The sequence below is a fragment of the Lytechinus variegatus genome, chromosome 3, assembly GCF_018143015.1.
Source record: "Lytechinus variegatus isolate NC3 chromosome 3, Lvar_3.0, whole genome shotgun sequence".
Classification (NCBI taxonomy): domain Eukaryota; kingdom Metazoa; phylum Echinodermata; class Echinoidea; order Temnopleuroida; family Toxopneustidae; genus Lytechinus; species Lytechinus variegatus.
The window spans coordinates 57,415,515-57,439,873 of NC_054742.1; the positions used below are offsets into that span (position 1 = coordinate 57,415,515).

A 24,359-nucleotide genomic window follows, 5' to 3' on the forward strand; every position below is an offset into this window, starting at 1 on the left:
GGTGGTGGAGTGATACAATTGAAAATCTCTATCATTCCATCGAACTAATAGTCCTTTTCAGGACTAACCACATGGAGAACCATATTAATATCCCACAATATCTGTACCATCATGAAAACCTTGTTAGATCATCATACCTTGCACTGCTCATCCTTTCCTGAGGCCGAGTCACTCTGTGTGACTTGATTTGTGTCCTTGCTGGGTAGCAAACTCTGCTCTTCCTGCTGATCTGATTTCTTGCTCTCGCCTTTCTCTATCTCTTTCTCGTCCTCTCCAGCCGAAGGAGTAGTCGCATTATCCTCTTGAGGTTTTGATTGTGATAGCCTCTCAAGAGCTTGCTGTCTCCTCTCCTGCGCCTTCTCCATCTTGGCAAACGCTTTCATGATGGCTTCCATCTTGCGTTCCTCCCTAGTCATCTTCGACCTCGGCGTGGCCTCCTCCTCTTTGGGTGCGCTGCTCCCTGAAGTGGATTTCTCCTTGTTCGGATCTTGAGGCTGAGGAGGGTCTACTGCTTCAACATCTACCTTTTCTTTGTGTTCATTGTCTGAAGAAGCATCAACAACCACCTCTTTGGTTGGCTTCTCCACTGAGTTCCTGTTAGACCTACTCTTGTGGTGGGATACATTGGTGCTTTTTGGCGGCTTTTCTTCCTGACCCAATTTCGATCCATCCTTGTGGTCAATGGTTTGCTCAACTCGCTTCTAAAAGATAAAACCCCAAGATAATAAACTGGTGACAATTCTTCTCATTCATCCAGAAATGATTGAAAGGTTGGTTAGTGATATACCTAGAATTCACTCACAAAGTGCTAATCAGCTTCTTTGGGGTTCTTCCCATACATTACATTTGAGGGAAATATTTTCCCTTTTTATTATACAAAAAAATGTTGCTGAACATGATCATTTTCAAAATGTTTTGATGAGAAAGGGGTGGCATTATTCAATCTACATCAGCACGTGATTTTTTTTTCCTCTTGATTATTCATAAATTTTGATGTTCTGACAATAATTAACATGCAACTCTTCACAAATTTGAAGGCTACTGTACAAAATATTTATCCCTTTCCTTCACACAAGATCCAGTACACATGTATAATGAGTTATGTTTTTCATCATGACTCAATTTGGTTTTGTAAAATGAAAGGGGAAGTTACCTCTGCACCATTCGCAGCGGACAATGAGACACGTAAGGGTGACACAGTTCTCTTTGATGATGCCGATGTTTCCCTATCACTAGGTTTCTTCTGATTTCTTGCCTCCAGTGATCGTCGTTTCCTCCAGTATCGCTTCACAGGACAATTCTTCTTGGAGCACGCACATTTCACAGGATGGGTACTGGGAAAGAGAGTAGCACGTAATATGACATGGATCACATGGGAGAAGGCTTCTGATTGGTCAGACATGCTCTTCTTAGCCATTGCACAATTCATTATATGGCCACAACTGCTGGGTCAACCAATACTTTTTTATATACAGCAACACAGGTCAAGCTGTGTATGAAGCAAATTACCAAAGTAACAGTGTCAGTGCCACCTGTTTTATGTATAAATTTAAACTGCCTATGTGACATAACAAGGACGTAACTGTTCTTCTTACCTAACCAGATTGGAAATGTATACATTATATATGATCATTATTATGATGGTTTATATGTGCAAAGTTTGCAAAGCAGTCAAAATTTCGACTGCAATCACACATATATATATATGTTTTCATTTCTATTTGAGAAATATTACAGGGATTATTAGGACGGGGGGACCATGCCCCCCCCCCCCCCCCACTTGATCTCCACTACCATTCACCGGATTGCCCATTCTTTGTAACATAAACTACTTGCCACAATAAATCTGAGTATATAACAGCCCAATCCTTTTAGGGTCTGTTTATATAAATACAAGGTTGCTGAAGGCCATGGCAGTGGAAGCCCTGCTAACTGAACCTCGATGACCCTCTAATTGGCCATAGATATTTCTTAAGCCCTGCTTTTGTTTTCCCTCTTATGCTGTAATCAAAAATGTGGTCTTGCCATAGAAATGTTGAAATTCAAACCCTGGAATTACTTACCAATCTTTGTAGCTAAAGTCAAAAGCCACCGTCACTTCACTGCCCTTGGAAATGTCAACCAGTGAGAAGAGGTACAGCCTAAGAAGACCATCGATAGCAACGTGTCGAACCTATATATCAAGGTATAAAAACAAATAGTCTTTATTTTCCGCAGGTGGTAGTCATATAAATTGATTAATGTGATAGTCTGGGATTTGATCCAAGGTCCCAAGCTCATGTTAAACCCGTCAAAAATTTACAAACATGTATTTCTCAGTGGTCACATGGGCATACCATTTTGATCATGTTTGGATGATGTAATATATCACTGCACATACCATGCTTGCTCATTTACATGATGCAAGAGGTCAATGAGATTTCAGTATGGTGTTTACATTTTTTCTTCACCATGAAATTGTTGTTGTCTTATGCAATTAAATGAGAAAATATGTATTAATGAATTCAAATTGAGATGATTTCTATAAAGCAAACCTGGAGGGAGAAATATTATACTAATAATATCCATCGACGAGGGAATTTTTACAAGCACAAGGCGTTGCTGACAATCTTTCAGAATATTTCAAAGGTAACAAGTGGGGGCAATTATTCCAATGCCTTAGGGGCTATTCCATAAAATATGTACGTCTGACCCTCTATATGTGGGACCAAAATTTTCTGTCTCTGATTTGTTTTTTTTAAAGGGGAATCCAGCCTTGGTCATAAAATGTAGTGTTGGAAAGGAGAAAAATAGATAAAACAGAATGGTGAAAGTTTGAAAGAAATCGGACCAGCAATAAGAAAGTTATGGCTGCTTTAAAATTGAAATCCCTATGATTATGTAGATTTCAAATTGGCAACTGGGTAAGTAAATTATGACAAGAGGCAAGGACAACTTTCCCATAGGCCATGTACTTAATTATCAGGGATTTGTGGTTTTCTCCTAACTGCCCAATCCCCTGGGGCAGTAATCTAAATATAACCCTGGTAGTATATTTTTTTATGTCCTCGTGAAAGAAAAATAAAATTTGAAGTAAAACATTTGAAAAAATGACATATTAGCCATTTTATGTATTGGAGTACATGGAAGAGTAGTCCTTGCCTTACATCACTGTGACATCACATATGTGGCCAATTTGCAGTCTCCATGGATCTAGGGATTACCAATATTCACAACTTTAAAAAAATCATAGCTTTCTTATTATTTGTCAGATAGTATTCAAACTTTCACCTATCAACTTGTCTGATTTTTCTTATTCCCCTAAGAACAAGTTTTTATTTGGGTTGGATTCCCCTTTAAGATTCTCAAAGGACCATGACTTGGTCAGTTTATGGTGAAGTAAGACTTGGAAAAAAAGGGGTCGGATGTACAAGAAGGTTAATCATTACATGGAATTGCCCGTAGGAGAATGATGTGTAAAAGACATGGTTCCCAGCTTTTCAAGAAAACAAAATTCCCTGATGAAGTTTAAAAATTCCCTGATAATAATTGAAACCCATTCCCAGTTTCGCATGTTTTTAAAGTTGTTGCACTGAATTAGATGTATTTTCAGTAAAAAAACAATCATGAAAAGCTAGTTATTACCACCATAACCAGTCATTCAATGGATGTTGTTTTGATATGCAATAAAATATAACTGACTACCGTGCTTTTGAGTCTTGGGTTGATCAAAATTCCGTGATTTTTACTTGATTTGAGTTATTTTTATCAAATTCCGTGATTTTTCCCCGACCTGGAAAAAGTAAAATATTTTTCCTGATGGGCTGGGAACCCTGTAAGAAGTTAAATAATAGTGGATTCTAGTTATTTCGTATTCCATCCTCATCTAAAAACTATGACTGGTCATTAGCACAGGTCATTAATACCAGTCATTAGCAAATTTGCATGTTAGCTAACATAAATGACTGGTCACATAGGATCCATATCACCACATTAGGACAAAGTATATTGGAGGGAGGACTCCCGTTACCCCTCTCATTCTTATCATATGCTTACCTCAGCATTTGGAGAGCATGACTTCCTCACATATCGCGCTATATTCCCGTACTTCCTTGCATCAACACAGAGTTCAATGTTACTAAACTTTGTGTACATCAGTACATGAAGGTAGGGTCTGTGTAACAAACAAAAAACATCAAATAGATGTAAGCAATAAATTGTCATACGATAACTTATATTCTGCTTTTACATGAATATACCATTCAATACATCAGAACAGTTTCAGTACTGGCTTGTACATGTATGTAGTTTCTTAACTGAATTACTATACTACATTGGCTTTTGCATCCATTATGTATCCATTTAACACCTGGGTAGAGAGTGTGGATTGCCGTATGATGTCTAGGCCAAAATGGGTCTCACACACGACAAACAAGTGACAGAATTTACATATCCTGTATAGGCAAAATGTGTAATTTACACTGCAATCAATGCAATACCCAGATATATTACCTGGGGGATTTCTGAGCAGGTTGAGTTAACATTCATTCATTGCTTTAAAAAAATGCACCCTTGGGTACAATATAAAATATCAATAAATCATATTTGGTTGTTGCATCTCGAGCTCACTTTTGTCAGTACTATGAATAATGACTTCAAAGAGGTAACATTTTGTTTAAAGCAATACACAGGACAGTAACAATGGCATAAAGTAAAGGGAATGAAAGAGAAATAATCAGTAGTTGTTCCTGACCTTTATCAAAGAGAAAAACAGTATGATTTACGAAACAATTGTGGCAATTGACGAAACAGGAAAATAACATTACATTAACCTGAACACATGTAGAATTTGACTTGTAAGGATTTTAAACTATTTTTTTTATCATAGCATGCTGAGCCAACTTGTAACAGTAACACACACAAATTTGTGAAGAAGATTTAGGTTTGTAAGTCACCATTCACACTGATTTTGTATAGAATATATGTATCATAATTATTACCACATGGATAGCAACATGTTTTCATAAATATCCAGGCTTCCCTGACGAAGTATGAAAGATGACATTTAGTTGATTTCAGATCGTACATGTATGGGTAGATAACCTCATATGAAGCGAAAATAATCATGGCCATTGAACAAACAATATCTTTAGCAGTTTCATCTCAAGATGAAACAGAAACTACATGTTTATACTGAACATCCCATATGGCAATCCACAAAAGCACACACACAAAGTTAATCTTCTACACATGCTCTGCACCAGAGGCACAATGTCCTTGATCCGTAGCACGATGAGTCTGCTTGACATCAATTCAGAATTCATATTTTGCCCGCCAGCCCAGGCCCCGCTATTTCCTTCTCCCCCTAATTAACATATCCTACATATCCTGTTTGTTGTATTCTTCTCCAGAGCACAAACACACTTCACTGGGTTATTAATTACCCATGCTGTTCTGATGCACCTTTTCCACATCTACTAAAACAACTGATTACGATAAATTTCATCAATCATCAGGCGTGAGGATTTTACTTCCTTATGCAGAATAGCCCTTTTAAACAATGAGGGAAAGTTTTAATACCATGAATCATGAAAATACATGCCAATTTTGGGAATTAAAGTGACAAATAGGGGATAGCCCATGCCCATCACCCCCCCCCCCCCATAAAAATATGGCTGTTAATTTTTTTAATATGAAATCTTAGTATTTTTAAACTAAGAGGGACTTAATTAGAATAAAGAATAACAAAACTTCTTGAATACCTCCAAATTAAGTAAAATATAAAATTATTACAATTTATGATCAGATTGGCCTAACTTCATGAAGGTGGTTAACTTTAACCCATGGGTTAAATTACTTAATTTGACAATATGCAAAATTATACCCTTTAGGTGATCAAATTTTGTGATACACACAAAAAAGTGGTTAAATCAATTCATGGGGAAAAAAACATGTCAGAGCCTAATTTCACAATTCATTTAACATCAAATGACATATTCTAACCCATGGTCGAACTTCACAAAATTTTGCGACATGCAAATTTAAACAATGTCTTCAACTCTCATGAGGAGATGAATAAGAATTGCTGACCCCCACCATTGGTTAAAGAAGAGAGAGTATCTATTACAAATTTACCTCATTGGAGCCAGCAATTCTCTTGGTCCAAGAAAGAAACATTCATCACCTCTCTAATGTATCAAATGAAACACCGAAGACTACCCTCACTTGCCATCCATATCGTCCTATTAGTCCAATTTATGACTTCATGGTAAATGAAATGAGAAAGTGGGCAGTATATATCTCCCATTCATACCAAAATTATGGCCACATTTGAATGATTCAGAACAAAACGCTGCAAAAACAGAGAAAGTTCATTTACCAAAATCAACAATTCATGTAAATGGGACAATATATGGTGAGGCTATATAAATGCTCAGGAGAAAAATAAAACTTGTGTGGACTCACTTTTTAGTCCATCCATTGGCAGGAACAAACTGATCCCTCAGCATGAGCATGCCACGGTACTCCACGATGGGCTGATTGGGAGCCAGCTCCTCGGTAGTCAACAACCCACGAGCCGTCCTTCCAGTAGCACCGAGCTTGATCTTCTGGGGTGAGAGATCATCAAGGATGCAGCCAAGGCTAGGCATGGTCCACATTGCATTTTGGCGTTGGTCGGAGAGGTACTGGTTCAGTTCCGTGCTGTATTGGTTCTCCGCTGCTTCGACAAAGCTGTCTGAATTGTCCAATCTGGAAGATGGTAAGGGTTTGATAAGAGCATATTTCATTGAAAATACTACTGACTGTTGAGATGAGTACCATATTCAGCTGTGGACTTTGTAACAAGTTATCTCCATTATTTGAAAATAGAAACTTCCCATAGCTGGTCTTGTAATGTATTAGAGCCATTTCAAAAAGGACAATAATGATAGCTGGAATTATATTGCATGGATACAAAGCGCAACTATTATTACCCCAGTGTTAGCTTGAGTTACTGCTTTATCAGCAGCCCTCCATTCAAGAAGCTGCACAATATGAATCAAGTTTTCGCTTTAGGAATGGTTGGGATTTGAACTCACTACCCTCTGTTTCAATGTCTGGACACTAGTCCACTGTTCCAGAAGCTGGCCAAGAGAAAGGGGATCGTCTTAACCAGAACAAGGCAATCCAGTGCCAATCCAGAGTACCATTATACAGAGGAAATGCTTGGATGTGGGCTTAGAGAGCACCTCAAAGATCAACCTATTAAGACTGTCTGATGACAAATATCCTGCTCCACACAGGGGGGTTTCCTCAAGTTGGAGCTCAATGCTGGTCTTTGATATCATAAACATAATCCAACAAGGGATGACTTTTAAAACAGGCAAACTCATGATATTCAGCTAGCAGGAAATCATTTCCATTTTTTATTAACAATCAAAACTAGGTAAACTTTTCCCACTTTATTTGTTTGATCACTATTTGCAAGTATCATAAATCATTTAGTTGCTCACTATATGGAAAGGGGAATTTATTCTCTCCTTTGTAGTGTACATTTTTCTATTGATTTTTCTCTGGAGTCTCTAGCATATGGAAGACTAACTTCATAGAGTGCCTGCTTAGCTACAACATGGGGGGGGGGTAAAAAGGGAGGAAATAAAGAGTAAATTGTATGCAATATCAATCCATAATATGTATATTTTTCATCTATTTATTACTTTATGCAGACCTCCTTGTTTTGTCACATAATATTGTTAGAAATCCTTCCACAAAGACCAGTAAAGCAATGAAAAAAAAAATTGGCGCAAATATATAAGCTAAAACAACAAGAACAAAAAAAGGCTAGGTACTTAAAACTAAGTTGAATCTGAAATAATTATATAATTCTTTGACGTGTAAATAATAAGTATTTCATACATGCATGAGGATCTCCAGAGCATTAGTGGTATTGACATTGAAATGCTCATAACTTTAATATTATTTGTCCAGTAATTCTTAAAAAAAAATATTGTTCATATTCCTTTGATTTTTCTATTTTACACAAGCTAACTTGTAGGTCTAATTTTCCTATTAAAATCACTGGCAACATCATTTTTACATCAGACCAGGCTCATTAGGTGACATAAGCAAAATTGTTTATACTGATTGTCTAGACAAGAGTCTTTACTTACAATATTTCATTGTGAAATATAATAACTGAATATTTGGAAATTTTATATATATACCGGTACTCTACACACTCTTATATACTTCAAGTGACAATTTTATCACACTATAAAGCTAAATGCCTAGACAGTTATGTGATTTATTGGGCCAAGGGGGAACTCGTTAGGACGTCACAAAGCCTATAATATAAAGTGCACTGGTGCCAAATATTGATTCAGCCCCTGCAGTTAGTGACATAGTCCTGGTAATAAATCTCGTAGTAGTAGTTAGTAGTAGTAGTTAGAAGTAGAAGTAGTAAGTAGTAGTAGTAGTAGTTAGTAGTAGTGGTCCCATTTCATAAAACTTTCTATAATACAAATCTGCAATAACAGTTTAAAGCTACTGAAATCATTCAATCTGGTTGGCTTACAGTAAACTTGTTATAAAAACTGTGCATTTGTTATATTAACAAGTTTATATGAAACAGGACCCACAGACTGGAAAAGAGTAAACTAATTCCCTCTTGCAATGGAAAAAGAAAAACATCACTAAGTGTAGTACTTGAGGTGTACATGGTAATATGGATAATCACAGAAGTTAAAATCAAATATGTAAAGTAAACTTACATTTGTTCTCCATGAAGAAGCAAATCCCCTATTCCAGGCTCTGCCCTTCCTCGATTCTTCCTGTGCTTTCTCTGTGAAGACAAAATCAAATCAAACTGCTGGTTTGCAGTTCACAGTGCAGAGAGGTGATTAGGAATTTGGCCACATGCATAAGGGTAAATGAATAACAAATGAAAATAATATAATAGAGACAGGTGAGAGACACGTGTGTGTGTGGAATACAGAACAGGGGTGTGGTTTGGTTTGGTAACACGGACGAATTGTAGAATGGCAGACAATAAACATGTTTACATCCTAGATAAAGCCTTCTCATCAAATCTGTTAAAACATAAACTAATCAAAATTCATTCCAACCAGAGGACCGACGGCCAATAAGGTCCTCTCCAAGGGACCTGGTTATGAGGATAACTGCCTTACCAAAAGGCACTTGCCAATCAAGTGGGAATTGAACCAAGGTCACTGGATTGTGAAACCACCACTCTACCAAATTAGATATCACGCCTCCTCCAGATAATGCAGAAATAAGATTTTCGTCTTTCGAGAATGATAGTAACCCTTTTGAGGAACATTCTTCTCATGAAGTATCTTTAGCAATCTGTCTTCGCACAATTATTTAAGCACATAAACACACAAAGAATGCAAAATTAAAACACCAGTAAACACCACACCTTTTTCTTCTTCTTTTTCTTGTGGTGTTTCTCTTGTTTCTGATCTTTCTCCTCTTCCTTCATCTTTTCTCTAATTTTCTCTTTTTCTTTCTTTTTCTTCTTCTTCTTCATCTTGTTCTTCCCTTTTGTTGAGGTAAGAGTGAGACTGGTTGGGGTATTGGAGATTGAGGAGTATCTTGTCTTCTTGGGTTTTCGTTTGGTGTCATCATCACTGCTGTCTAGTCGTTCAACTGAAAAATACAAATACATGTTGCATGCTTTTTGTTACAGGACGAAAAGTAAATCACAAAGACATCCATTCAAAGCAGCCTTCTTAACCCTAAATAATTTTGACGCCTAAGAAGACTGGGGGATTCAGCCACTCCCCCCCTCCCTCTATGATCTTGGCCGTCAATCACGAATCGCGACCAAAATTGGCATGCGTGTTACCCATGGCATAATTTACAACATTAAGATCAACTTCTGCGAAAAATCTCATTGCTCATTAATAATGCTAATTTATGTGTAAAATCAATTAACTTACTAATGCCCCCAGAATGCTAATTTTGTATTCACAGACTCTTTATAGGATTTATATCAAATGAAATTTCAAAATCACAATTATATTCTTCTGTGTTTAATTGTTCTCTAAATTTCTTATGTATTTCTTTGTTTTTATTTTTTTTTTCATTTTTTCGATGGAAATCGTCAGGCACCTTATTCTGACCATAAACAAGACACAATTAGTGAGTTCAATCAGGAGAAATGATACACCTTTGTTGAATTTTTGCTTAATACACAATTTGCATTGGATTTGTACACAAATTCACATTTCTGAGCAATTTTGGGTCTGCATGCACTTACAAAATGTTGCGTAATTTTGGAACCACGTACCAGTCAGCGAGCAGCACGCTGAAAAAATTTGACGCAGGGATTTATTGCAAAAAATGTCATGGTGATTGAATCAGCCCCCCCCCCCCCCCCCGGTCTAATTAGGGTTAAAAAACGAAATAGCAATGAGTTTCAGGTCAAGTAGTCATGTTAACATCACATTAATAAAGACAAATGAAATTAACATTTTTTTCTAGCTATTTTTCCATAGCATTTATTACCTTTTTATTCACCTTTATCAAATCTAGCGGTAAATGTTCATACTCATTAAACCTAATAACCAGTAAATAATGACACCAAAAACTAGATAAATGTAGAGTAGGGTTATACATTGCCCCTAATTATCTCCAATATAGTGTTCTATCAAAATTTGGCTTAATTTCAACCTTTCTTGGTAAACCTTCAATTCTCATCAATCAACAACCGGGGAGACTACACAACTATGCAAACACTTTTTTCCAACAGCCATTCTTTTATTGCGATTCGAATCGGAAAAGCATATGGGTAAGGCATAACAGCAGAAATCATTTGAAATTAACAAATTGTGAACTATGAATGATGCAAACTTAATACATAGAATGCCAGTTCAATTAGATGTAAACGTACAACCACAATGTTTCAGAAACTCACGTATGTGTTTGCGCTTTATGGTCTGCAACTCAAGGGCTCGCTGTTGGTCCACCATCCTCGGTTCGCACCTCTCACAGAAGTACACATCTGGAATGTTATTCCTGTCTAGTCCCATACACTCCACATGCTGCCAGACCAAGCACTTATCACAGCAGATCATGTAGCCATCATCATGGTCAAAGGTACTGAAAGAGGAAATGGGTGGCAACACACTTTATTACAATATATCATGAGGGAGAGAAATGAAAGTAACTAATGCCTCCTGCAATGTATAAAGTAGCGTTTCCTGCTCAAGACAACAAAGTGATATAGGAAAAGCATGTTGCAATTACAAAACAATTACTGGACAGAACTGACCACCGAAGGTAAAACCAATCATTTATATTGGATACTGTATGTAAATAATACAAGTCCTGTAGTAGTTGAGTTGTAATAACCATAACGATTGAACAGATATCTACAAACTTACCATGTCATTACACTCATGCTTGAAGAAGTAAATCATCATTCATTTCAATAGATAAATTGAGGGTAGGGCCTACACATTAGTATTTTCTTAGTACATGATATACATGACCTATATATTGTTGAGGCATTGTTGTCTATCATAACATGTTTTTTTTAATTGATCCTTCAAGTGAAGGTAATCAATATTGGGAATAAATTTAGAAACGATTCAATATTTCCTCCTTGAAAGCATGGAAGGAGATTTCTGTAAACAGAAAATCAAGAACAAATGAAGTTCATTTTATACATTTAATGAAACAATCAAACCTATTTATTACTGGCCACTGGAGACAGGGGGCCTTTAGAGACAGGTTCTGTGTTGCGCACATTTCTTTCAAATTCAAATGAAGACAATTTTGTCGGCCACTTAAGACAGGCTTTTACTTCAGACTGGTGGCCGCTAAGACTGGTTTGACTATATTATCTTAAAATAAGGGGCATAAGAGTGTAGCACCGGCTTACCAGATACATCTTGTGACTCCTTCATCCTTTTGGGAATCAACATTGTCTTCAGGAGGGGTGAAGGAAGGATTGGTATTTTCATAGATGGTATTAAGCGGAAGGACAGGGATGGTGTCAAGGGTGGGCGGGGGAGACTGAGGTGGTGTGGGTGGTGGAGGCTGCCCATAATTATGATCCTGAAGGATGAAAAAAGAGGGATATTTCTTGTTTCTTATTATTCCTAGAGTCCGAGTGGTTGTTTCAGAAAGCTATAAGTTAGGAATGACTTCATGCATTCATGAGTTGTGGCCCTTTTTTTTTTGAGCTACACAATAAAAACTGTATGCGAAGTCATACAAACAGCTTTATTTAACACCCACTGGATTATCTTACAATTGTAGATGAGCAACAAAGGCAACATAATCAATCACCACATATAGCTTGTACATACACGTATATGCATCCATGTGAACTCCACATTTGTTCATGTGTATACACTGAATCATTGCTTTGTTTGGACAATAAAGAACTAAAAAATCACATAAAGTTTGTATCTAGATAGAATCTGTCCCCCTGCCCCACCCCCATGAGTTTCTTGCAGAAGAAAACACTATCACATCTGTGAAAGGTGTCAATTACAGTTATAATGTGATAGACTACAAGTAGCCTATAATCTTATCACAATTTGGTGTTTAGTACATGTAAAACCTTGAAGGGATATGGTCTTCATTAATCTCTTCATAATAATGCTGGTAGCATTATCCTCATTATCCTTTAAATAGATTTGATAATCAATTCAAGAGAGATAAGAAAGACAGAGAATACACACCAATGGATTATTATTCCCCCCTTCCCCACCAACAGATCATTTTATCATCTTTTCATTAAAAATAAAAGCACACACATTAATAATATATACCCCCCTGCCTGGCACCAAAAGATAAGTTTATCATCACATGTCATTTCTATTCCAATTGACAAAGGAACAGAAAGTTGACTTTCCTCATGAAAAGAAAACAGGATGAACATGTAGTTTGAAATCGGTACATGTACACATTTTGAAAGACATAAAAATATTCAAATGAAATTTTTCAAGGATCAAACGAAACAAGTCTAATCTTTATTTTGTGAGCACCTTACAACGGCACATTGATTTTTGCTCGTCTGCGTACATGTGAATAAATGCAAAACATGTTCCTACATGTATGATATATAAAAATATTTTTGTTTGATGTGGTGTGATAAAAATACATGTATTTAATATCAACAAACTAAATCGTTATGGCTCAGACTCTGACCTGTTCCTAACAGGATCAATACAATTTAGTTGATCAAAATTTAGGTTCAAGCAGTGTTAACAGTCATTAACAATAAACATACATAATGTACATGGGTGTACATACATGTGTATTTGTTGCTACAAGTAGGCAGGACCCTGGGAAGCAGGGTGCTGATTGTGCTTCAGCACCCCCCCCCCCAATATTTTCCTGGGGTGCTGCATGTGTTATACATTATACATGTAGGCAGCACCCCCTGGGAGTCAGGTATGTGTGCTAAAAAGTAGAAGTTAACCAAAATAACCCCTGTTTTTAGTGAAAATATTGTCAAATTTTTCTTCTAAACCACTATTCCCCATTAAAAAATTGTTCCCAGAGTATGCATGTACATGAACATGTAGGAAAGAGGTCTGTATCGCAAGATTAAGCAATAATGTAATACTACATTAATGCATTTCCTTACCTGATAAGGTAGACCAAGATAATGTGACATTGACATGTGAGTACTCTGAGCTGAGATGCTTTGACTCTTCACATCCCCAGGTGCCACAGGTTGGTCAACTGCTTCAACACTGCGGTGAGGAAAAAAAATATTTTGGATGAGAGAATTTTGAACTCCTGTGGACTCATTGTCTATTGTACACTACAGGAGTAGCAATTTGAGATTTAGATATTTTCAGTTCATAAATACAATATACAAAAAAATACAAACATGTAGTCGATGACAATATTACTCTGTAGGGTTAAACAGGAACTGAAGTGAATTGTAGTGAATTTGGCTATCAAGTAAATGAAATTATTGCAAGACAATAAAATATATTTCAATCAGAAATCTTAATTTTGCTTACTTTTTTTTTAAAGAATGAATATTCAACTACTGTTGGCTCTTAAAAGGGATACTCTAGGCTTAAAAAATAAAATAATAAAATTCACAGAGCAAATTGCTGAACATTTCATCAAATTGGATAACAAATAATAAAGTTATTGAATGTAAAAGATTTGCATTATTCCTGTGAAACAGTTCTAGACATGTCTTCAGGAATATTCATTAGGTAGGCTGATGATGTCCCCACTTTCCTTTTTCTTATGTTATTACATGAAATCCTAACTGTTTCATTTTTCATGAATGTGTAAATGATGTGTTTCCATTATAATAAAGTAATAAGTTCAAGAAATAAATAATGCACTTACGATGTAATCAGTTGTCAATCCCATTGCTCTAGTTCTTCGTAGAAAAATTTTCAGTAAACCTTAAATTTCATACAATAAAATACAAAAGAACCAGTGGGGATATGACATCATCAGCCCACCTAATAAATATTCATGAACACATGCCTAAAACTGTTTCACCGGAATAATGCAAATCTTTAAAATTCAATAACTTTCTTATTTTTTCTTATTTGATTTTGATCAAATTTTCAGCAATTTGCTCTGTGAATTTTACTCTATTTATTTAGATATAAATATCTTCAGCCCAGAGCATCCCTTTAATGACGGGGATTGCAATTACACTTTTATATTCCATATATATTTTCAGACTAAATTAATAAAACCAATGAAGAGAATCTTTATCAAATGAAAGGATATCATCTCCTCTCAATGAATAAGAAATGAGTCATGACCACGAACCATTACAAGCTATCTTCAATGATTACAGTAAGGTATGAAAATTTGCATTATCGTAATTAATTCATAATCATTTATGCATGACTGATAACATATTAAATACAAAGTTAGTGTACATGTAGGCAGAAACAAAGGTAATTCTTGTTCTTTCATGTACAATATTAAAGAATAACTCTTGATAACCTGATAATGAATTATAATGTAAATAGAACAAGGTGGGAGAGCGTGTATTCCTAATATCATAATATTTTAATAAATCATGTAATTTTTTAAGTATTTCCTTATTTTTTCCTGCAAGTTAAATTCAACATCGTGCCATAAAAAAATATTGTGTTTGTTGTAGCACAAATATACCACCATCAACAAAACTTAGTGTGGACTCTGTGGAGTCTAACAACATATACACATACATGTACTTCTAGTAAATATTAGGCCTATACATGTAGATAAAAAGAGTGTAATAAGCAATGCCAGGATTATTTATTTTTCTCCACCTTACAAAAATATTTATAGGACCAGTATCATTAATTTCAGGTTGTTTTTTAAACCTACATGTACATGAAAACGATACAATAAGCTCATGCATGTAAAAGCAGTCCTGAGAGTAAATTTTGATCATCATTTCTGGTTAAAGATTGTAAACAAGTGGAGCGCCTCTGGCTGTCTCCAATGCATTACGCAAAATACAGTAGCAGTGCTAACTTTGAAAACTACTACATGTATTATTCACTTAAAACACCATTCATATAATGATACAATACTACCTTCATTGACCCTAAATGACATTTGACATTGATCATGGGACTAGGTCCATACATGTATACATGTACTTTGTAAGTTATGCTGTCATTTAAAAAACTAAATCTTTGGTTAAGATTTGATATTGACGCCGCAGCCAATGGAGAAGTGGTGCCTAAAGTCTCACTCTGCTATGCAGGTGAGACAAAAATTGTAACACATAAGAAATTATATGTACCAGCAGTCACAAAAAATGTGAAGAAAATTGCAATGCAATACCAGGAAAATTATTTCTGGCATACATGTTGACAAAAAGATTTTGAATTTTGGTCCCAATAACCTTGCATTAAAGGTCAAGTCCACCTCAGAAAAATGTTGATTTGAATCAATAGAGAAAAATCAGAGAAGCATAATGCTGAAAATTTCATCAAAATTGGGTGAAAACTAAGTAAGTTGTGACATTTTAAAGTTTTGCTTATTTTTCACAAAATACTTGTAGTTATATGCACAATTTAGTCACATGCAAATGAGAGAATCAATGATGTCCCTCACTATTTCTTTTGTTTTTTATTGTTGAATTATACAAAATTCAAATTTTTACAGACTTGACAATAGGGACCAACTTGACTGAACCATAAAATGTTAAACATTGGTAATTCCACATGTTCAGGGCAAAATAAAACTTTGTTTCACAGGACAATGAGGAGAAAGTTGAAATATTTCATATTTCATTTAATAAAATACAAAAGAAATAGTGAGTGAGTGATGTCATCAGTTCCCTCATTTGCATACTGACCAGAATGTGCATATAACTATTTTGTAAAATTAAGCGAAAATTGAAAATGTCATAACTTTCTTATTTTCCATCTGATTTTGATGAAATTTTCAGTGTTGTGTTTGTTGGATTTTTCTCTTTTTATTCAAATCAACTTTTTGTTGGGATGGACTTGTCCTTTAGGATAAGGTTTTCTTATACCCTTTTCATAAACCTATCCTCCAATTAGCCGCCTAAGAGTAATGCGGATAATTCAATAAAAATTGCGTTCATAAACTCCGAAAATAAGCCACATTATTTTTACGAGCGCCCGTCCTGAAAAAGGCGGATAATCGCCATGACAACTGGACACGCCCCCTCCGATGCGGTTGTGTTGGAAAAGGGTGACCTTGTGACCGCACCATGGCAATTATCCGCATTATTTGGAAATGCGTTCATAAACTCAAAATCTTATCCCGATGCCACTATTATGCGGATAATAGCAGCATCAGAGTAATGCGGATAACTCTTGTCCTCCTCCAATTTTACGACCAAATTATGCTGCTATTAGCCGCCTAATTCATAGTAATTGGGTTTATGAAAGGGGTATTTGTCTTTTGTTATGATCCATTCACTAGTTAATTAAGATCAAATATCGACTTTGCAGACAGACAACCATTCTACTAGTGACATATCTTTTAATGTCAATGATTTGTATATAATTTGTTTTAATCATGGAAATAAACTTAAATTTTGAAAAGAAATGTCATGAAATCTTTTTTAAGTACATGGTGTATGTACTGAAGCTTTCTTCTATTCAATCAACTACATTTTTAGACAAGGGCCCAAAAAGTCCTATTTAAGAAAATTCAAACAATACCGAGTACTGCCGTTTGGCACTAAAATCTATAATTTCAGCAAAGATGCAAGAGATTTTCCGGCTGCTACGCTTTTGTAAAAATGTAATTGTACCAATGTGCAAAAATTAAACATTGGAGTGCAAAGGGTTAATAATACTTATACACTCACTCTGTTCCTGCAGCCATGACTACATGATGACTACTTGTGATGAAAGGTGAGGGGTCAAACAGTGGCTGGCTCATTACTTAGGTGGGAAGGTGGCTATCCTACATTTGAGTAGAAGTAAGAATGTCTTCTGGGGGAGAATTGCAGACGTTTTGCGGTTTGTGCCACAAAAGGCACACATGGCAAGCACTGGTCTGATGTGCACCTGCAGAACATGAAGAGAGAAGAACACACACATTAAAATTACTGCCATTATAATGCATACAAGGGCATCCACGTACATGTACTGTACACGTACACTGAGCTGTCCATTGGTTATGCACTGCAACACACATTTCAATTTGGGTTCACTGCATGCACACTTATGTACATGTACAAGTACATGTATATTGAACATGTACTCTTCTGTGTTCACAGGATTGAGCATACTAATGTCCATAGTCTACGCATAATAATGTCCCCGCTGGTGAAAGCAGTATTATTGCATTTATTGCACTTCTTTGACTCAGACATGTACTCAGAGTCATAGATAGTACAAATACATGAATGGTTTATTATTACGATTATGTCAGTACAATCATGTTTATTGTTCTGATCTATAGAGTTGCAGTTCACATTTGCTTCTCTCTTACTTGAAACTTACATACAAACCTTATTTCTTTCCTTAAAATCTAGACCTCATGATGGATAAAAATAACTCTAAAACCTTGTACATGTAGGCCTACATACATGTATAGTTTAGTTTAGTTTAGTTTACTCCAACGATGTTGTAGGACGAAGCCTGTTCATCGATCAAAGTAGAAATGTCTATTGCTGCTCTCCTTCAGACAAAATTAGATGCGCTACTTATGTTGGCATGGAGGGGTGGCAGGGGTATCGTAGACAGTGAAAAATCCCATGGAAACACACAAGAAACAAAAATTACTCAAAGTCATAGGCACTCTTCTCCCAATGCTTATCCAGTCTATTCTTAAAAGCAATCACTGAACAAGCAGTAACTACATCTTCTGGGAGACTGTTCCACACATCTATCACTCGGTTAGCAAAGAAAAACTTACGCACATCAAGACGCGAATATCTTTTCTCTAGCTTTAAGGAATGACCTCGCGTTTTACCACCTTGTCTCAGATAGAAAAGTTCAGAACTTGAATCATAGTAACCATGCAGATATTTGTACACATCAATCATGTCACCTCTTTTACGTCGGTGACTGAGTGATGGCAATTTCAGGAGGCGAAGACGTTCAGAGTATGATAGGTGCTTAATACCTGGGATCAATTTAGTAGCTCTACGTTGGACACTTTCTAACCGCCTCTGCTCACCCAGCTTATACGGTGACCACGCAGCCTGGCCATACTCTAAGATAGGGCGAATAATACCCTTAAACAAAAGCTTAATAGAGGTCTTATCCAAATGTACAAAAGTTCTTCTTATAATACCAAGCAGTCTATTAGACTTTGACACCACTTTAGAAATGTGCTCCTTGAAAGAAAGACGTGAGTCTACCTGAACTCCTAAATCTCTCTCACTCTCACATTCACGTAGAACAACCGATTGTGAACCTTTGGTCATATGATACTCAGAGTCAGAACTACTTCTTCCAATCTTCAACACAGTACATTTATCTGGGTGAAAACGTAGCTGCCACTTCTCAGCCCAGGCCTCAAGCTCAGTCAAATCATCCTGCAATTTACCGGTGGCCCCTGGAACATCAGAACGAACATACAACTTAGTATCGTCAGCAAACAGTTTGGCTGAAGTCTGCACTATATCTGGGAGATCATTAACATGTACATTAAAAACAAAATGGGGCCGAGAACACTGCCCTGGGGTATTCCACTGCAAACTTCTGACCAGTGGGAATGTTGACCACTGACAACGACCCTTTGACGTCTACCAAGCAGGAAGTCACTAATCCATGCATGCATTTTCCCTTTGACTCCAAGAGCTTGTAGTTTACTAAGAAGTCGGTGATGGGGGACAGTGTCAAAGGCTTTCATAAAATCCATGAACACTACATCTATACTACCGCCATCATCCAAAATGCGGGTCCACTCATCCAAAACTTCTAAAAACTGTGTAGTACAAGAACGTCCAGCAATAAAACCATGCTGATGAACAGAGAGCAGCTCATTCTCCTGGAGATGACGAATAAGTTGTGTCCTTATCAAGCTTTCAAGTAACTTACAAATAACACATGTCAGACTTACAGGCCTGTAGTTCCTACCTTCTGATTTGCTACCCTTTTTGAATACAGGGGTCACATTAGCACTCTTCCAATCTTCAGGCAAAACTCCTTGTCCTACACTTTTCTGAAACAGAATGGAAATAGGAAAGCAAAGTACATCAGCTAATTCCTTGAGTACACGTGGATGGATTTGGTCCGGCCCAGGAGCTTTACTTGGTTGCAGTTTACACAGAAGATTGAATACATCATTGGAAGATATCTCTATGTCATCAAACGGAGCAATAAAAACACCCACAGGGGGAGCTGGCATGTCATTCATATTCTCCTGAGTAAAAACTGATGTGAAAACATCCTGCAAAACTTCAGCCTTTTCCTTGTTTGAAGTAGTGGTACTCCCATCAGGTTTGACAATGTTGGCAACTGACTCCCGGACAGTGGTCTTGGATTTTACATAGGACCAAAAAGCTTTAGGGCATTGTTTAGATCCAGATGCAATACGTCCCTCAAAATTATGAACAGCTTTTCTACATGCCCATCTGGCCTGATTACTTGAACGGGCGTAACATTGGCGTTGTTCATCAATATCCCTTCCACTGTATCTTGTACGATTAACATCCTTTAGCATAACACGCAGTTTCCTATACTGTCTGTGCTTCTCCTGCACAAGGCCAAGGGTCTTTGCATCCATCCAAGGTTTCTTTTGTTGATGCCTCTTTGAGTCAATCTTTGGGGTATATCTATCGACAGCATCATGTAACTTCTGCTTGAAAAAGAGCCAAGATTCCTCAACAGACTTATCTGCAAACTCAGCTTCCCAATAGACATTGTCTCTCAATTTCTTGTTTTTTAAACACATTTTTAGGATCTCTGACAGCCCGAGTCATGCAAGTCTCATGATTTTCTACATGTAAAATGTATCTGAAAGGGGGGGGAGATAACCTACAGTACATGTAGGCTAATGTACACACAGTACCCTAGTACATAACATAATGAACATTACACCCAACTAAGAAACTATAAAAACACACAACCTCGAACAAGTCTATTCCTTTTTCTTCAGCTGTTTCTGTTTCTAATCTTTATTTTCGATACTGTTTATTCTCCAGTATAACAATTTCCCGCTACGTGTAATAGTACAGAAATAATGAATATAACACTCAATTAAAAAACTAAAAAACAACCTTGAACAAGTCTATTCTTTTTGTTTTGGCTGTTCCTGTTTCCAATATTTATTTCGATTTTGTTTTTTTCTCCATTAAATATTTTTCCGGCTAATACATATACTGTAGGTGGTAGGAACAAGTAAAACATTGGAAACACAATATGAAGACAAAAATATGGATTCTGGCTCCCTAACATCTGAAAAAAAATTAAATCACTACCACATGTACTTGCATGAACAAAAGTACATGTATATGCATCTCATGGAAAAAAATTTCTTTCAGTTTTATTTATCATGAATGCACAGTGCTAGGCTACATGCTGTCAGCAGGCATCAAAACTGTACGACAATGCAAATCCATTTTGAACAGAGAAAATCTACAGTACATGTACTTCAAAGTTTACTATAATTTCTAGTTTTCTACGCTTTGCTCCCTAGTCTTACAACAATACCCCTTTCATATTGCGCTTTTCACCAGCGAACTTCACCAGTGAAGTTCGCCAGCGAAGGGGAAAGTGTCCAGTATGAAAGGTACACAGGAGAACTTCACCGGTGAAGTTCGCCGATGAAAAGGCCAGAATGAAAGCAAACCGGAGAACTTCTCCTCTTTAATGACGTCAGAGGTCAATTTTTTCTATCCCGAAGTCCCCTGTACCGAGATTCTGCGCGCGATACTTGCAAGCTCAGCTGAATGCTTTGGCCAAGTAGATAGCCTCGAACATGATTTTTTTTTTACTAACAATATTTATTAAAAAGCAATTTTCACATGTATAAAAAAATGCTCTAAAATATAAAAAACAAGGTGATATTGTTTGTTTTTCTCGTAATACTTCGAAAATGTGTTGTAATTATTTTTTTTTATACCTTTTGTAATAGGTAAGAAGTAATGTTTACAATTTTCTTTCGTTTGTTTTGCAATCACCCGTTGACTTTCGCCGGGGAAGAAATGTCAGCATGAAAGGGGTATTCGGCAACCGCACACCTTACAATTGGTCTACGACCCGATTTCAGAATAAAATGTAGTAGAATTTGATGCTAATATTGAGACTTAGGATATCTTACTGTGTAACGTTCTAAATCATTGTACGAATACCTCAAATCTGTGACTACATCTATGCTATCATCCTTCTCAGAATAAAAGCGAATTTATTATCTAGTCATAATGTATATTTATCAAAAATGTGTACGGCAGAAACTAAAACAAATTGCTGCCTACAAATTTAATGATGTATAGAAATATAGGAATCTAGGAATTCTTTTTACAATGAACAGAAGATGAGAGTATGGTGAGAATTTTTTTTTTGTGGCACTACTGTAAAAGTGGAAATTTTCGCGTATTTCGCGGCAAGATCGGCAAGCGTGAATTTAAAAACACCCGAATTTACAAGCATTTATTTTAATGCAAGTTTTGAACCGCGGTTCAATTGCGTGTAACGTTTTGGCAAAGAGATTGCACAATTTGACCTAAAGAGGGTGGCATTTACGCAACCAATTTTGAGCTCCGAATTAATAATGCATCACGATAATTTGTTCCAAAGCAATGCGATCATTTTTTTTATCAGTCGCAGATCAGTATTTAAAGTATGATTTTTGTTGAAATATAAATTGCTTTTGCTGTTTGATTGGTGAGTGTTTAGATCTGTCTAGTTTTTGAGAAGACGTTGGGTCGATAGCCCATGTTTGTTGATTGATCCCATGCACTTTGAATAGCTGTAATCCCCCCGGTCCTTCCCGGTGCTCGGGCGTCTATACCAGGCCAGCAGCTAGCAGCGCCTCCGTTTTGCCTTCCCCGATGTCCGCCCAGCAAAGAAAAGTTGCGCTAAATGTCACAAAAGCTCATGATTACCCGGTAGATCAAAACAATGCTGAATTATGCCAACCTAGAGCTAGAATTATGATCATAAAGTACAATCTTGCTGCTGAAATTTTTATTAAAACCATTCACAGATGGGAAAGAAGAAAGTGACTTTGTGATTATGGAGTGTGCAGCGCAAATTTAAGAACCAGCGAATATGTTGTGAAGCCGCCAAGCGCGAAAAATTAATCCAGCGAAAATAACAGCGTTTACAGTACATTGTAGTTGGGATATCGTGAGAGTTTGAAAGAAATTGGACAAGGAATAAGAAAGTTGTGGCTGTTTGAAATTGTCATCAATGATCACAAAAATGTGTAAATTGCAAATGAGCAATTTGGTAAGTAAATTGTGACAAGCGGTAGGGACAATTTTCCTATATACCGTAAGTAACAGTCTATTAACTGCACCTTTATCTCGGCGGGATAGAAGCAAAAGTCGGGGGTGCGGTTTATACACAATGACGGGTCTGAGCCTGCCCGTCGTAACCCCTCCCGAACATGTAAGAAGTCTGCCAGTTCACAACACATCGAGTGGCCGGGCGTAGCTGCTCAGGGCAATGTCGTTTAGAGGGGTATGAGCCGCAGGTACTGGGAGTGGGAAGCGATTATTACAATCTGAATCAAATATTGTCCGTAACAAACGCACCCACCTTCATGACACTAATTTTGACTTCATTCTCGAATCAAAGCAGCTAAGTTCCCTGGCTAAGTTCAAAGAGACGCCAAGCATACTCGGTAATATTTTGTCACAGCTGAGCGAGAATTGAGTGAACTTAGAGCTTGCGTTGTAATGTGGTTATAGTGCGACTTAAGCTGGCGCTATTCATTTCAACCCAGAGTTATTAATATCATGTACATGTACACCACGCACAAGAGAAACGGCAAGAAGCAGTAAAAAACAACTGGAAAAAATGCCAATTTCTTTGTTTCTTAAACCTTCCTGTAATCCCGTATCCAAAATTCATGCTAAGACATCGAATGCTAGACAAATTCTGAAAGTGACTGTGAGGTTGTGATGCAAGGAATGTGAATGTTTCTTCCTCCTATGCCGGGGAAAGACGGATCATAATTGGATAAGAGGGATAAGATGTACTGGTACCGTATCGTAGTTTGCAATGCACAAGAACGGCATTGCTGTGTGTGTGTGTACACTGTGACTGTGAGGTGAGCGTGTAATTGGCAAATATTGTCGGGACCTTTCTTTCTTACTAACATTTGACGATGAATTGATTGATCAAGAACAGCAGATATCCGCATACCGGTAATCTCTTTGGATACTTTGAAATCTTTAACTTAGTTGTTTCTTCGTACCAAATTTTTTCTTTTTTTTTTTTAGTCCAAAGTTGGGGGTGCAGTTAATCCACAGGAACAGTTTATAGTCCATTACTTACGGTACTATATTACTACAACTTAAACAGCTTATTCACTGTATGTGCCATTCGACATAATACAAGTATCTTTTCAAGAAATTTTGTGTATTGTGCAAATGAAAGGGTAGTCCCTTCTCTAGAACACAATGTCATCATCAAAACTTCAAATATGAAGTCTCCATCTAATTGTCAGTATGTATGATTACAAATTTTTACAACTTTTGAAAATGGACAACTTTACTGTACATGTAAATTGTCAGTTTGATATTTTCATCTATCTCCTTGTCTGACGTTTTTTTTCCTATTTACAATTTGCCATCTGGGTTGGATCTACTTTCATTCTTTTAAATAAACTCCTACAGTACATGTACTGTATAGCTCCCTCAAGTAAAGTAATCTTCGTTTCCATCACACTGTCTAGGCGCGTAATACCCCCTTCACTGTTCATCTTCAAGTCTGACCTCTTCTTCTTTTCCATACACATGGACATGTATAAAGGTACCCTCCCTCCTTCTCCTG

At 36.7% G+C, this 24,359-nt stretch overlaps 1 protein-coding gene across 4 annotated transcripts in view; it reads right to left on the minus strand.

The window, feature by feature from the left end:
• The window catches only part of LOC121411459 (inactive histone-lysine N-methyltransferase 2E-like), a 50,510-nt gene that overhangs the window by 18,687 nt on the left and 7,464 nt on the right, over positions 1-24,359 (minus strand). For 3 of the 4 annotated variants that reach the window (XM_041604209.1, XM_041604207.1, XM_041604210.1), the window contains exons 3-13: positions 17,270-17,471; positions 13,586-13,694; positions 11,867-12,042; positions 10,898-11,082; positions 9,398-9,627; positions 8,730-8,827; positions 6,445-6,729; positions 4,036-4,153; positions 2,064-2,173; positions 1,154-1,334; positions 138-701 (exon numbers count right to left, since the gene is read on the minus strand). In XM_041604209.1, the coding sequence (XP_041460143.1) occupies positions 138-701; positions 1,154-1,334; positions 2,064-2,173; positions 4,036-4,153; positions 6,445-6,729; positions 8,730-8,827; positions 9,398-9,627; positions 10,898-11,082; positions 11,867-12,042; positions 13,586-13,694; positions 17,270-17,343 (2,130 nt within the window). In that variant the 5' untranslated portion in view covers positions 17,344-17,471. The remainder of the gene's footprint in view (positions 1-137; positions 702-1,153; positions 1,335-2,063; positions 2,174-4,035; positions 4,154-6,444; positions 6,730-8,729; positions 8,828-9,397; positions 9,628-10,897; positions 11,083-11,866; positions 12,043-13,585; positions 13,695-17,269; positions 17,472-24,359) is intronic. The other variant, XM_041604208.1, reaches the window with a different exon arrangement.